This window comes from Toxorhynchites rutilus, chromosome 2 (assembly GCF_029784135.1).
Source record: "Toxorhynchites rutilus septentrionalis strain SRP chromosome 2, ASM2978413v1, whole genome shotgun sequence".
Taxonomy (NCBI): domain Eukaryota; kingdom Metazoa; phylum Arthropoda; class Insecta; order Diptera; family Culicidae; genus Toxorhynchites; species Toxorhynchites rutilus.
Genome location: NC_073745.1, coordinates 71,911,922 through 71,925,949, shown reverse-complemented (window position 1 = coordinate 71,925,949; position 14,028 = coordinate 71,911,922). Strand labels below are relative to the sequence as shown.

Genomic DNA, 14,028 nt, shown 5'->3' with positions numbered 1-14,028 from the left:
CTGAGGGGTTGGGAAGGGGACCCGAACTGTCCACTTATTCACACTTGTTAGGCTCTCATTTGAGTTATATTAAAATTTTATGTTTGAGTTTATTTTGCCGGACTTTTCGCTTCCCCGTGAATTCCGGTTGGAATGCATAATGAGCTCGAAAATATGGCACTACTCTTTTGGAGTTGTGGTTGGAAGAAACGGTTGAATGGTAGGAAAAATACCCTTCTGAAAGAGATGGATTTGGGTTAAGCATTTTCATTACACAGAACGGTAGTGCTTTGTGGAGAAAAAAAATCCGGTCGGATAAGCTGTTTATCATTTCGCCTTGATTTTGACGACAGTGTTGCCAATTCTGCAACAAACCGCAGCTTGTAGTGAAGGAGAATGAAAAAATACATCTGCGTTATTGCATGTTATCTTCGTTGTTTTTTCTGGGCCAGTTTTATGCTGAATAATCATCGCTGCCGGTTGTGCAAAGCGAACCAAGACATCATCGCTCATCGCTCTATCTGTCAGCAGTTCAGCTAAACCGTGCTAATTTGAATACCGACCATAATGTGAAAATGTTGTGCTTCCCGTTTTTATTACTACTCTCTTCTGTTTCGGTGTCCCCATATCTGTAAAACTGGGACATGTTCCGTGTGGTTACTTTTTTGCTGGCCTCAATATGGCCGCTACTGCCGCTATGCGCTATTACCGTTCTACATCCATGTGGTGTGTCGTTGCGACCAGCTCTGGAATTTTGGTAAAGCGCAAGTATAGTATTCATGAAGAGCATTTTTCCTACCCTACGTCATGCCGCTTCCTCTTTCCTCGGAGGCAAATATGCTAGAATGACCGCTCATAGGTCAGTTCCGTTAGGTTCATCATTAAAAGTTCAACTAGGAATTATTTGGGGTTGGTGACATGGAGATGACTTCGCGCGGTTGTTGTTCCCCAGTTTTAGTACTCAAAATTTGGGGTAATTTTCATTTGGTCAGCCAACTTTCTGGTGTAGTTATGAAAATAAACGTAATTTAAGCAATAATTCTGTTTCTTGGCATATTCACGTAGAGTCTCAATTTAAATTTACAAAAACCTAGTGAGAAACACATAGCGTTCCGCATAATTAGACTTGGTTTAGTTGGAGTGGCATATTTATCCAGGGTCAAAGTCACAAAAGGATCCTCTCCAAGAGCAGAATGTGATGCGGTATATCAGCTTTAGTAAACAGAACATTGTGAGTTGTTGTTCACCTATGACCACTTTGCCCTCAATTATCAAAGTAATTTCAATACTAATTAATCGCTGAGATTAAACAAAATATCTGTTCACCTTTCCTAGAATATGTGAACAGTCGTTCAAACTGATAATTTTCCAATATATCAAATTGAATAAACTAAATTTCTAGAGAAATTCCTTAGATACCATACGCACAGAACTACGGCCTAATGGTTATCGAGAGAGCAATTTCTATTTCCATTCATATTTTGACGTGCGACAGTTCTACTCTACTGAAGTACAGGGTGACTCAAAATGCATAAAATTCTTCAAACATATGGTGACTATCAATACGGCATCTAAAGTCAATAGTTATACTACCAAACAAGCAAGTGGCCACTTTGCCCCCCATGACCAATTTGCCCCCACTACCCCCATCTGCGCTGGTATTTTGTTGCCGGTGTCGTCTAGAGTGCTTGATTAGCACAAGAATTGAATGAATCTCGTTGGCACAATATTTGTGCAATAGATTAAGTGGACCAGCTGAAGACTGATTGAAGTACCCAGCAAACATTACATCGTATAACCAGCGTATATAGCGTATATACATAATAATTTATCCAGTATTTTGGGTGGTATATGATCCACCTAACTAGTATATACATTAGGGTGACAATGAATGTATGGGAAAAAATCGACCCTAAAATTTCAAAAAGTTACCCTATACAAAATGTTCAATATCAGCTCAATCGGACTTAAGGGAGAGTGGCGCAAAGCGGTCCAAGTTTGAGGTATTTCAAAATCGAAAAATCACCAAGGGGGGAAAATAAGGAAATCGGGGTCTTCGAAGAAAATGTTCTGATGCCAAATGTTTTAAAATTGCATGAAACGTCGAGATCCAGTGTCATCTCGAAAAAAAAAACGTTTGTCAGAAATCGGCACTCTGGGACTGGGTTTTTTTTCGGAACACGAGACGAAACGTATGGTTTTATGTGCCAATAAAAATAATTATCTCGATTTTTCATTCGGAATTTGTTGCGAAATGTTGGTTTGCACGATAATATACCCTATTCAAAATATTAGCTCATTCGAACTTCATTTATTAGTGTTGCAGACGTTGAAATTTGAGTTTTTTGAAAACCAAAACATCACCGAAAATCGGGGTTTTCGAAAAAAAAAGTTGATGCCAAATGTCTTAAAATTACATGGCACATCGAGATTTACAGTTATCTCAAAAAAAAATTTGTTTTGTTAAAAATTTACTTTTCAGACGAAAAAACGACCAAGCGGCAAAAAATTTTTTTTTCTCGACAACATTTTTTTTTTTCGAGATAACAGTAAATCTCGACGAGTAATGTAATTTTAAGACATTTGGCACTAATATTTTTTTTAAAGAAAACCCCGATTTTCGGTGATCTTTCGTTTTTCAAAAAAAAATAAGTTTTTACGTCTGTGACACTAATAAATGAAGTTCGAATGAGTTAATATTTTGCAAAAGGTATATTATCGTGCAAATCAACATTTCGCAGCAAGTTCCGAAAGAAAAATCGAGATAACTATTTTTATTGGTACCCAAAACCATACGTTTCGTTTCGCATTCCGCCCCAAGGTGTCAATTTTTGACAAAAAAAAAAAAAATTCGAGATGACACTAGATCTCGAACTTTTATGTAATTTTAAGACATTTGGCATAAAAAAAACCGTCATTCCTCGTCGTCTATTGTATTTTAGCGGAAATGTCTTGAAATTCATATAGAACTGGTCAATAAAGGTTAAGTGCTACGTGTTTTAAATAATCAAATAACATGAAGTAACAGATTTTATTTAAATTGCACCAATTTAAAGTTGCTCTCAGGCCTGCGGAGATTATTTTGTTTCCCTAAATCGCCATATCGGCTACACGTCGATACTGTACATACGACATCGAGGATCTTGATATATTAAATTCCTAATACGATGTAAAATGGCCTCGATTACGATACAATATGATTTACTGTAGAACGATTTTTCACAGCACGTAATAAAGTTTTCAGCAGTACTGCATTGATTTAGTTGCTATGTTCATGCGACTCACAAACTGCATCAGCCTGATATGCATGTATAATTTTGTATAGATCGATTTTACGATAGTGTATACAGGCAAACCTTTTTTGTGCGGGGAATAGGGACCACATAAAAAAAAATCGTGCAAAACTTTGCGATGGGACAGTTTGCATCTTCGGTTGCATGTGGCTGTTTTGTGCTTTTAGTTGCATGCAGAACGTGATGCTGTTAGATATCTTAAAAAAACTTAGATCATTTGATGGGAGGAGGGGGAAGATTTTAGAAGTGGATAATTGAGACACAAATATGCTTTTTCGCACTGAAATGCATATAAACCGTCGAAAAAAAACTAAATGGACGATAACTTCGTCAAATATGCTTCTTTTCATATACCGCACAAAAAAATCGCACAAAAACAGGTTTTACTGTATAATGAAACCGATGTTTGTTACATCGAATTAAGACACAATCTTTAGCGATAAATGAAATAGTGGTTTTCGCATTTTATACGATTTTGAATGTACACAATGTATCCTTTGATCGACATTGTATATGATATTGGTTCGATCTCACTTTATATGCGACTTCTAATATGCCAAGTCATGCGATTTAATGTTTGCTGGGGCAGTTAAAATGAATGTCAAATTCCGTGGACATCCCTACCAGAGGTTAGTATATTTTACTCGATAACATCAGAAAACTTGAATGTGTCATATCTGACTGACTGTGGAGAGAAAAGCGCGTATCAACCCTTTTTATTGTTGCCATAAGACAAGTATGAGGTAAGAGTTTTGATTTTTATAGTGACTTTCAACGCATTTCAGCTGGTTCGTCATTTTTACTTCCTGTTTTTGAAGAATATCGGGAGTGAGAATTGAACTCGTGATCTCTGCGTGAGAGGAGTTTTGATATGATTGTAACACGTGCATTTACGCCGGGAAAATGTAGCCGATATTCGGCTTACGAATCATGGTGCCGCTTGACACATATGTTTACCAATTTCTCCTCGTAAACTAAATCACTAATTACCGCGGTAGAAAATGACTAGATTGATTGCATTTATCAAAAAGTTCGTTATATTTACTAATTATTTCTCTCACTGTAGTTTTTATTTTGCGCTTCCATATTTTTCAATTAATATTTGTTAATATTTGTGATAAAATGTTTTTGACATGTGCCTTTGCATAACTTTGAATCGAAAAAAGTATAGCAGAGCTAATCGATTATCTGATGAAGTTTATGGTGATCAAGTCCGATCGCATACTAGATGGAAAGATTGATATAGACGATTTTATGGGACCCCCCTTTCCAGAGGAGGATGGAATGTCATACCATCATAGAAACATTTCTCGTGCCCTAATACCCTCCCATCCCAAATTTGGCTCCATTGTATTGTTTACGCGAGGACAAGGATGAATCATGAATTAATTTTTAGTAGCCTACAAATTAATTGTTTACTTCATTTTTAGGACAAAAAAAAATGTGAAATTTACCGGAACGCAAATCGTTCGCGGGAATAAACTTTCAGAATGCCTTTTTAGGCGAATGGAAAGTCTCGATCAACATCAGGAAGATTTCCCCCGGACTCCCTAAAGTCGTTAGCCAGTTACCATCTGGAAGCTTGGAAATCGTTTTCGTTTGGAGAAGATCACAGGAAGAATTCTTAAAACAACATCATAATAGTGCCATCAGCTGTCTAGAACGAGAGGGGTACCACTGAACGGGTTAAATTGCAGACCACTGTTGCAAACATTATCAGAAGACTATAAAATGAATAGTTAGAATCTGAATTATACAAAATATTACTAAACATTGACACAAAATTTCTTCAATTCATAAATGTTAAGGATCCTTTTCTAACAATTTTACCAACAGTTTTCAAAGTATACCTTATTTGATGGAAGGAAACAACAATACCTAGTGGCAATTCACAGATAATGAAATAATTAGGCTAAAACATTAAATACCGTTTATTTCATTGATTTGATGCTGAAATGCTCTTCGCCAAGAAAATGATTTTCAAAGAAAGGAGTGTCAAAAAAAAAAACAACTTGTTCAGGTAATTACAACAGAAAAAATAGAATTGTTGGCAGAAAGTGACCAGCGCGGCGGTAACAAATGGATGTTTCTAAAGGGCAAACTAACGAGCCCAGAGAAACTTTGCTAAACTTCTAGATCCTCCATGAGACAATGTGTCCTGTATAGTCGACCGAAACAGAATAGCATCTGAATAACCTCGGGTTCGATTGTAAATTTCGAAGTTTCCAATTTCGGAATAGGGAGAATAGGGTTTCTTGGGTTTTCCAGGGTTACTTCAATAGCTTCAATGTTCAAAGAGATTCAAAATCTTCACCTAGACGCATAAATAAGTGATTTTGGTTAAGCAGTTACATGCAGTAAATTTGTCTTAAGATTGAAGATAAATTTGATGTTCTATTAAATTTAATGATTAGTAGATGTTAGATGTTAATAACTAAAGGAGTAAAATTTTGGCAACCATCTGACAAACGTTTTTTTATTCCAAAACGATCATGAATTCTTCTTTCCGAAAAGTCCATCAATTTTGGCATGCTCACAACAATATTACGTTTTGTTTCCGAAATATGTCTATTCTACGATACGATTACTACATCGACACAACAAGACATTATACTTCCTAAAGCAAAAATTTTGTCTACATCTAACATTTACTGGACGAACAAGAAAAAAAAACATATCAAAACATCAACTTTCAAGACAGAGCTCACAGCTAAGAACGGAAGGACGGAAGAAACTAAAGTAATGAGGTAAAAGTAAGTAGAGGATAAAATAAGAAAAAAATCGCGGTACTTTCTGTTTGTCAATGTGGATGCCAACTGTTCTGGCAAATTCGCTTACTCGCTGCAGAAGATCCTCCGCGTTCGACAGGAGCTGGTTCTTCTCGCCCACGGTTCGCTCCAGCTCGGCAAGCTTGGTGCTCTGCGTCTGGACCTGCTCGGTCAGTACCTTGACCTGGAGGGCCAACGCTTCCTTGTCCGACTGCAGCCGGCGGAGACGCTCATCGGTGTCCTGGCGCTGTTTTGAATGAATCGCAAAAAAGGGAAATATCATTATTATTCGAACAAAAAACAGTATTCCTGAAAATGAGAAATATTTTCACTGCGTATGGTTCTTCGCAAAATTGCTAGTGCCAACCTGACAGTCCTTCCCCCACATCATTCGGCTGTGCTCGCAGGAACAGCACGGCGGGGGCGGTGGCTGATAATAGCCACCCCGATTACAGCATCCACTGGAGCAGGACATGTCCTGGGAGCTACTCAGCGCTCCGTTACTCCCGTACCGGTACGCTGCTTCCTGTTGCCTTCGGTGATAGTCGATCATCCGCAGCTCCTCCCGACTCTGATGATTCCAGTTCCAGTAGTAATGCGGATCCCAGTGCGAAATAGGCGGCGGTGGCGGAGGCTCCCAAATACCTGGACTCTGTCTGCTGTTATGGCTGTGGTTGATATGATGACTACTTCCGCTGCTGTTGTAGTTGTTAAAGTTACCCGAATCGTGCTGGTGTTCTTCAAAGATCCAAAGTTTATCATTCTGACCTTTCCCATGAGTCACACGCTTACTTGATGCTTTACCTTTGGAGTTCAAGCTAAGGTTGCTCGATTGAGAGTCCTGCTTGTGCAGCTCAGAGGACGACGATTTTTCCTTCAGTGAGTGGGTGCTACGACTCTTGGAATCTCGCTCTTGACGGCTAGCGCCATGATGGTGCCGTCTTCTGTCAAGACTGCCGGTCATAGGCCGGGGAGGCTTACCGAACCCGGCGACAGCGGTGGTTGGTAAGGCCGGTCCCTGGTGAGGACCCGCTTTCGTACTAGTTTCATGGCTACCGAGATAACCCCGAGTGGAACGACTTCCGACCGTGGTATGGGATGTTGATCTACGATCGGATTCGATAGAGGCTTTCGGAGCCTGGGTTCGGGAGTTAACCCAAGTGAAATCCTCATTGCAGCAGGTGCTGTCATCTGTGGAAATGAAATGTGGGTAAATAACATAACTCAAATTGAGCCAGCAAAATTCTCAATTCACGAAGCAGATTGTTTGCAATTTAGAAATTTATGCGCTGGAAACATCGATGCAAAAAATCAATTAAATTCCCTTTCCGTTCACTGGGGGGTACCATAAATTAACTCATTCCATTTGTCCCTTTCTCCATTTCACCGGACGGACGTCGACCAAATAGTTTGCAATCGCGAAATCGATTGTAGCTTTTGTGCACACAGAGCACCACGTTCGAATACTTTATCGAAAGCAATACCGGCGCGGTACCTCCAAACCCAGCTTCAATCCTTCTAGCCCCAGGCCGCATAAAGTCCAAATTATAAAACTGTACGAGCGCAACAGGTTTTGCTATTCGGCTGGCTGGCATTTTTATGATTGCTATATGCTGCAGCCGGCACATTCCTCGAATATAACTCCGTCAATTCCGCGCCGGCAGCCATTAAATCAGCAAAGGAACGAGAATAAAGTGATGCAACAGAGTTTGCGTATAAAATTTAGTCGGAATCGTTCCATATCGCATAACAAAATCCAAAATTGCTTCATTTGAAAAATTTGTCAACATCTTTCATACGCGTCACGTTAGATTTAAAAAGGGCATCTAATATGAATTGTATTTTTCAACACAAGAAGTTGATACTGTGAGCGAAATTTGAAAACCAAGCGACATCGTAAGATTTCGAAATGCTGACTGACAAATTGTAACCCGAATCTACTTATAACCTGTTATAGATATTTTTGAATAAAAAGTTTTCATAAAACGATTTTCATGAAATTTCCTGAAAAAACACACAAAAAATTATTCGAAAGTCCCAGCCAACTAACCAACAAACTTTGTTTGGATTTATCTCATGTCTTTCAGAGCTAGATTACCTGAGATTGAATTATCAACAACGCTAAGAAGTTCCAGAAGAGAACATTGTAAAAAAAATTTAAATAATTTCCTACATTCCATTCGTAGACCAAAATTTTGTAGGTCTTCTATTTTTCGAGTCGAAAATTTTTGTGGAAATTTAAGAAAAAAAACTTAGGCTTTTTTCAAAAATAGGTGGGTTATATCTATGATATAACCGCAAGGTTGACGTGGGACTACCTTAGCTTAGCAATCATTCGTTTGTATTGATTAAATTCTTGATTGAATGAAACAGTTTCCAAATTCAATTGAATTCAATATATTTGCTTTGTGAGTAAAAAGATTGAACAAATGCCATGTATAGTCCATTCATGCATTGTGATAGATTGTTCTTCGTTACAAGTAAATTCAATGACAGAACTTTTACATTTGGTATGATGCCTAGGACAAAATATATGTACGGAAGAATTGTCAAACGATTATTTTATTTTACATTTCCCTCTGAAGTTTACATCTCTCAAGTGTACGTACTTCTTGAAACCCGAATTTGCTTGAAACTGGAAAGTTCATTCGCTTCCAGTGTCTGCACGATTTTCCCAGGTTCCTAAGTTTAGAAGATCGTGTTAGGACAGACATATTCCGGTCTGCACAAAGGTAAGCGAGGACAAAAGTACTCGCAGTTTGCATTTATTCGCAGAGTCGATTTCCCCAGAAACCTTGGTTGTGTTAGGGAAACACATTTCAATCGGAACAAAAATACCCCCGACTTTAATGAATTCGCAATGCTGATTTCCCCATCGAGTCTCGCAATACCGATTTCCCCACGCTCCATGGATTTGAAGTCTGTGTGAGGGAAACACATTTCAGTCGGAACAAAAATACCCCCGACTTGCATGAATTTGAAACGCCGATTTCCTCCAGGTACCTTGGTTTAAAAATCTCTGTTAGGGAACATTTTTCGGTGGGAACAAAAGCTCTCTCTACTTTCATGTATTCGCAATGACGATTTCACCATCGCTGCTTGGTTTTGAAGTCTGTGTTAGGGGACATTTTTCGGTGAGAACAAATGTCCCCCTACTTTCATGTAGAGATGGGCAAACCGTTCACGAACGGTACGAAAGAACTAGTTCGCCGAAAAGAGTGAACGAACGGTCGTTCTTTTTCAAAGAACGGTAGTTCTCCCCACAAACTGATTCCGAAAGAACGGTTTCTGAGTGAACTGATTGAGAATGAACTGTTTGTGAACGAACTGTTTGCGAGTGAACTGTATGGGAAAGAACTGATTGAGAGTGAACTGTTTGAGAACGAACTGTTTGAGAAAGAACTGTTTGAGAACGAAGTGTTTGCGGGCAAATTGTTTGCGAACGAAGGAGTGCAGCTGAACTGATTTGCGCTGGACGGAATAGATAGAACGAGAATGCTTGTAAGAAAAATAAAACGATATTGTTATTTACGACCAAATACATGTAGCGCAGGGTTTATTTTGTTGATGTATACTCAATTTTGGGTTAAAAATTGAATTAGATTTTCGTAGTTTCAAAGGCGAAGCTATATATTTTCAATATCATGTATTTTTTCAATTTCGCGAAACATTCATATACTTTCTGATTATCAGAAAAGAAATCTGGGGGAAACTGGGCGATGCATGAATTAGGTAAACATAAAATCTTCTAGTGAGGGCAATTGCGAAAAAAATATTTTCGTTGCTTTCAATCCATTGTTTGGCCTACTGCGTGTACGTGTTTTCGTAATTGTTTGTACGATTGATTGTTAGTTAGTGATTTTTTTCTCTTAAAAAACATTATGAAAAATGTTTTTTTTCAATGAATTTGACAAATGGAGGTTTAAGGGAGCAATAAATGTTTTTATGGTGGTTTGACACTCCTTTCCCTTCTCTAAAGAGGGGGAGGGGGGAGGATGCTGAACAACTCGAAAAATAATCAAACAAATGGAATCAAACTTAGCATTTAGAGGTTTTAGGCTCCCTCTCTCATACAAATGAAACACAAACTTCTGCATTACTTGAGAACAATCAATCAAGCAAATGGAGCCAAATTTAAGATGTGAGGATTTTTGGGTACGAGAAATGTTTCTATGATGGTATGACACCCTTTCCTCCTCTGAAAAGGAGAGGGGTTCACATAAAAATAATACACATATTTCAACCAAACATGTCAATTGAAAACTTTCAGAAAACTCTGAAGGAAAATGGGAAAATTCGAAAAATTCAATTCACATGTGTTCTACAATTACATATTGACAAGCGTTGTTAGTCTATTTAATGTTTGCGGTAACGAAATTGATCTTCGTTCGAAAGTGGAAATAGATTTTAATGTGATAAAACGCACTCCTATATCGTCTTCTATCTCTATAGAAATAAAAATAGATCGCCGAATGTGTTGATAAGAGCAAAACTGGAGAAAGGAATTGTCCGATTTAGGGCTGTCTTTATTCTATCATATTTTCTGTATCAAACATTTATTCTATATAACGGAGAAATATGTTATTTGCAAGTGGATGAAAAATCTTGCACGAGAATTGTGTCTGAGAATAATCTGATATTATAATGTCAAGTTTTGGTAGAAGTACTGAAATTTTATAGTGAAAGAAAATTTAAAGGGTAGATTAGAAGATCAATCAATGAACAGTTCTGCGATTGGACCCATGAACGTGCGCTTAGTAGGAAAACGTGGATATGATAAAAAAAATGTTGGGCGGGAAGAAGTTTGCCGGGTCAGCTAGTTATATTATAATTTTCCAATAGTTCACGAGATTTGTTACAAAAGGGGAAAACAGAGTCCAAACCGAAAGTCTCTTTTTCTACATTTTCAAAAATCGTGGTCCTAAACTGACACTGCATTACCCTGAACCGACCGACCCTCTAAGACGAATATCGTATTCCGATGACATTATGGAAAATGGCTTCCACTTCATGGACCGGAAATGGAAATGGAGCGGAGGTAGACAAAGAAAGGGGAAGAGAGACGAAGAACGAAAACGGAAAACGAAAACATAAACAGAAATGGAAACGGAAACGGAAACGAAAACGGAAACGGAAACGGAAACGGAAATGGAAACGGAAATGGAAACGGAAACGGAAACGGAAACGGAAACAAATGTAATGTCAACGGTCAACGCTCAACGCGCAACTCTCAATGCTCATCGCTTAATGATCAACGCTCAACGGTCAAAGTTCAAGGGCCATAAGCAATTGAAATTGTAATTTTACGACATCTAAAAGAACATTTAACTCATTTTCCGTACAGATCAAAAATCTAACTTTTCCTTTTTTTGAGCATTGAAGACACTATAACAGTTCGGCTAAAAGGTTCATAAGTTTGACGTCTAGACGGCGCCTCTTGCAAAAATCTACTTGACTATCACAAAGCACCACCTTTCAATGAATACGTGTCAAAATTTGACAATAATCAGTCGATTGGTTCGTGAGTTACACCATTGAAAGTGAAGCAACTTCTGTTATTGTGCAAAAAAAATGTTAAAATCACAAATCAATGAAAACGATGGCAAAATTGCATGAATTGGGCTTCGAATTGCTTCCACATCCACCGTATTCTTCAGATCTCAGACCCCAGCGACTATGTTCTTTTCGCATACCTGAAGAGAATGCTCTACCGAAACTGAGGCCTATTTTGGAAAAACCGAAAGAGTACTATACTGAACATGTTTGTATAGGAGACGTAAACGACAAAATGAACAAAATCGACTTTTTCGCTGTTTCGCATTCTACATAATGTAATACGTATGCTCAACATGAGAACAAACATTTTTTGTTCGAAAATATTTTCGAACGTTTTCGAAAAAAATACTGTTCCATACAACTTTCATACATCGTTCAAAAATCTACAATCACCAGTATTATGTGCTATAAGCTAAATCTACATTTGAATTACATTCTTTGAAGAGTCCAAACATGCCTTTCATGATAGTCCTTATCACTTAGCATTTCTTAATAGATGAATATCCATTGAAACCATTGAAACGCTGCTTATATAGTTACTATTCTCTGTTTGCTGCCCTGCGATGAACGTAGATAAGCAATTTGGTTTTTTATGTTATAATTATTGGAATTTCTGCATTTGAATTTTGAAGTAGATAATGAAACAATCAAATTAGTAGTAAAATATATATAATAGTGTTTCTTAGCATTATCACTCATCAAATTCGACGTCGAATAATTCAACGTCCTCAACATTTACTCATAATGTTGGTGTCAGTAAACAAAATAAGACTTTAAATAACCAGTCAGTATAATTTACTTATTTTTATAATAATCAGTTACATAAACAGCTTATTTTATCATGTGTTACAATATCAAATAATACGTCTTCAGTTTCAATGGTATCCAACCGAAGATTTACGATTTAGATCAGGGGTTCTCAAACTATTTTGTGCAAGAGACCCCTTTTCCTGAATGAAGTGATACCTTAGACCCCTATAGCAAACTTCTTCAATCATATGAAATATTTAACAATTGAAAAACTTTGCTGTTCATTAACCCTTTATAAGACCGAGGAAACTAGGCAAGGTATTGATTCAAACTTCAGAGTATATAATCCTTGAATGAGGAAAAACACATATTTGCCTTTGATAAAAAAATTAACTATTGAAAAAGTTGAAAAAAAATGGTGGCAATATCGTTGTCACGGCCCATTAACCCCAAAAATACTGACGCTGCCTTGTAAGCTCACTCAATTGCGCTTTTGGTTATGCCAAAATTAAAACAATATTTCAAGTGCAGCAAAAGAACTTTTTTTACAGACTTATAGTATAGACAAAATTGAAAATTTGAATTTTTCATCAAATACACCATTTATTTTATTAAAAAAACTGCAAGAAAATTTAAAAAACGAATACAGTGAAAAACTTATCAACTTGTTGCATTTTCAACTAATTTCAACAGAATTTGCTGTCGGTGCTCTAAAGTCGCGGTTTTTTTTACATAAATATGACTCGTAAATTAATATCCTTCATTTCTAGCTACCTCAAAAAATTGGAGTATTGCCAAATACCTTCAGAAGTCTTTGGGTAAGCAACATATTGAAATAATATTCTAAGTGCGGCGAAAAAATATTTTTGTAGGTGACAATATAGTTACCACGGCCTTATAAAGGTTAAAGTAACTTGACATCATTTTCTCAACGAAATTCAACAAAGTAAATAGACATTAAATTCGGTAAGTATCAAGTGTAATTAACAATTATTAATACAACATATTCACAAAAACAAATACTTAAGTAGGTTATTAATTTTGAAAAATAGCAAAGTAAAGATAAAAAACATTAAAAAAAAGTGAGATGGATGAATCTGCTGATTTTCTGCCAATCTGCCTGAATCAGAATATTGGTAAGTTGAACCCCTAAATCTCCACGTTCGTTGATTTTCAAACGGATTTTTTTTTCACAGAAGGTAATGAACTGTTCTTGCATCGTCGACATTGGCTTCTTCCGTGGCTGTGATATTGTGACGATTTATTATTCATTGAGGAATTTGTAAATTTAGGATATCCTCAATCCTCTTAGTGAAATATTTGTGTAATACGTCGCGAAAATCGAACGTTTTTAAATTTTTGGTAACAAGTTTCCAGGAGTTATTTAAAAAAAAAATTGAAAAATATTGAAACATGTTTTAGTATCTACTCTGTTACTTTTTCATAAACAGTAAAAATGTATGGTTACGCTACGCGCGTAGGTGAACTAGGAATTTTGTAAATTCTTATTCAACCCCTTTACTTTAGTTCACTTTATTTAACTATGTAATCACTTTGTTATCTCTTGAATTAAATGAATAGATGAGTGTATTATCATTCAAGCTCCGATGACGCTTCACAAAGCGTTCTCACAATATGCACAAAGAAAAGTGTACAGTGCAAAGTTTGCTTCCGCATTGATT

General features: G+C 37.0%; 1 protein-coding gene across 9 annotated transcripts in view; it reads right to left on the bottom strand.

Moving 5' to 3' along the window:
• Window positions 1-14,028, bottom strand: part of LOC129767542 (liprin-beta-2) — a 144,996-nt gene that overhangs the window by 26,436 nt on the left and 104,532 nt on the right. For 6 of the 9 annotated variants that reach the window (XM_055768550.1, XM_055768555.1, XM_055768554.1 and 3 more), the window contains 2 exons: window positions 6,408-7,231; window positions 6,063-6,287 (listed from right to left, as the gene is read on the bottom strand). In XM_055768550.1, coding sequence (XP_055624525.1) covers window positions 6,063-6,287; window positions 6,408-7,231 — 1,049 coding nt within the window. The remainder of the gene's footprint in view (window positions 1-6,062; window positions 6,288-6,407; window positions 7,232-14,028) is intronic. The other 3 variants (XM_055768552.1, XM_055768553.1, XM_055768551.1) reach the window with 3 other exon arrangements.